At 29.6% G+C, this 1461-nt stretch overlaps 1 protein-coding gene across 1 annotated transcript; it reads left to right on the top strand.

Moving 5' to 3' along the window:
• Positions 1 to 554: 554 nt before the first annotated feature.
• Positions 555 to 1164, top strand: LOC127126314 (mulatexin). The gene has a single exon (XM_051055221.1). It carries the CDS (start codon positions 747 to 749, stop codon positions 1092 to 1094), a length of 348 nt encoding a protein of 115 aa, XP_050911178.1. The 5' UTR covers positions 555 to 746; the 3' UTR covers positions 1095 to 1164.
• The last annotated feature ends 297 nt before the right edge of the window (positions 1165 to 1461 follow it).

Genomic DNA, 1461 nt, shown 5'->3' with positions numbered 1-1461 from the left:
GATCAACAAAATGTTAAATCAAAAAACCAAGAAAAAACAGAATTAAGTCTATGTAATCTATCCAACAAACAAGTTGTAGGAAATAACAATAGAAAAATTTGAATCAAATAAGAATAGAAAAATGACACGAACCAAACAAATGTTCAGCATCCTCCTTCAATAATACATTGTTTAGCCAATTTCATCCACGTTGACATTAATCTATGATATTTTCACTTCAAAGTTTACAACAGCTTTTTTTAATCTTAAAAAAACTGTAAAAAGACAATCAAATAATAAAGTGTATAAATAAAAAGAAATGTAAGGACAAATTCAACAAAGTAATTAATATATATATATATATATATATATATATATATATATATATATATATTATATATATATATATATATATATATATATATATATATAATATATATATATATATATATATATTCGTAATCCATTGGAATTTTATTTTACAGCCACAATATATTTTCTCTAATCATGATTAATTAATTAATATTATATTAGCTGCGGTCTATATAATCAGAATCTAACTCTGTGGTGTCTCATTTCCCCCATTTTCCAATTATTTGCCAACTTCTCTGTCCAATAAATCACACCATAAAACTTCACCTTTTTCATCTATTGTCTTTAATTTAAATTTTCTTCACAACTACACATAGCAAAACACAAGAGTCCAAATTAAGAGTTCAGATTCATCTTCAAGTTTGAGCTCAAGAGATACATCCTATCATATCATCATGGATGGAAGACAAGGGAGTGAAATGCAGCCCTTTGTTGAAGCACCACCAAAAGTGGAAGAACAAAACCGTTATTCACATAAATCAATTGAGACACTTATAGTGGTGATAGCCGTGATCACTATTGTAGGTGTCATTGCAGGAATGATTGCGAGGTTGTGTGGTGGAAGACACTTTGGAGGCAATGGTGAGAATGATATAGAAGGTTGGGTTGAAAACAAGTGTAGAAGTTGTATTGATGCAGGACTTCCACCACCACCACCACCTCCGCCGTCACAGCCACCGGCACCTAAGCCTGAAGAACCAAAGGTAGAAGCTGCAGCAGGAGGAGGAGATGGAAGTAAATGAAAAACGGTTCAGTTGCATTTCATTATTCTATTGTAACACAAACATTATTATATTCATTGTAGTTTCTTCATTATCATATTGTATTAATTTTATATTTTATTGAAACAAAACATATTCCTGCATCTCCAAAAACAGAGTCGTCTCAAACTCACAAGAGATTCCGTATAAAAAATCCGGTTTATTTGTGAATTTTTTTTATTATTTTTTTTATTTTATTTGTAGCATATCCTAAGAAGAAGAAAAAAACTGGTCTAACATAAAAATTTCAATGCTATACCATTATCATAGGCTATGATATTTTAAGTTTGTAAGTGGAGACACTTATCATGAAAAGCCTTAACTTATGTCAAAATTGTTTTACGGCAAT

The sequence above is a fragment of the Lathyrus oleraceus genome, chromosome 3 (assembly GCF_024323335.1).
Source record: "Lathyrus oleraceus cultivar Zhongwan6 chromosome 3, CAAS_Psat_ZW6_1.0, whole genome shotgun sequence".
Taxonomy (NCBI): Eukaryota; Viridiplantae; Streptophyta; class Magnoliopsida; order Fabales; family Fabaceae; genus Lathyrus; species Lathyrus oleraceus.
This window is presented reverse-complemented; position numbering and strand designations above follow the sequence as displayed.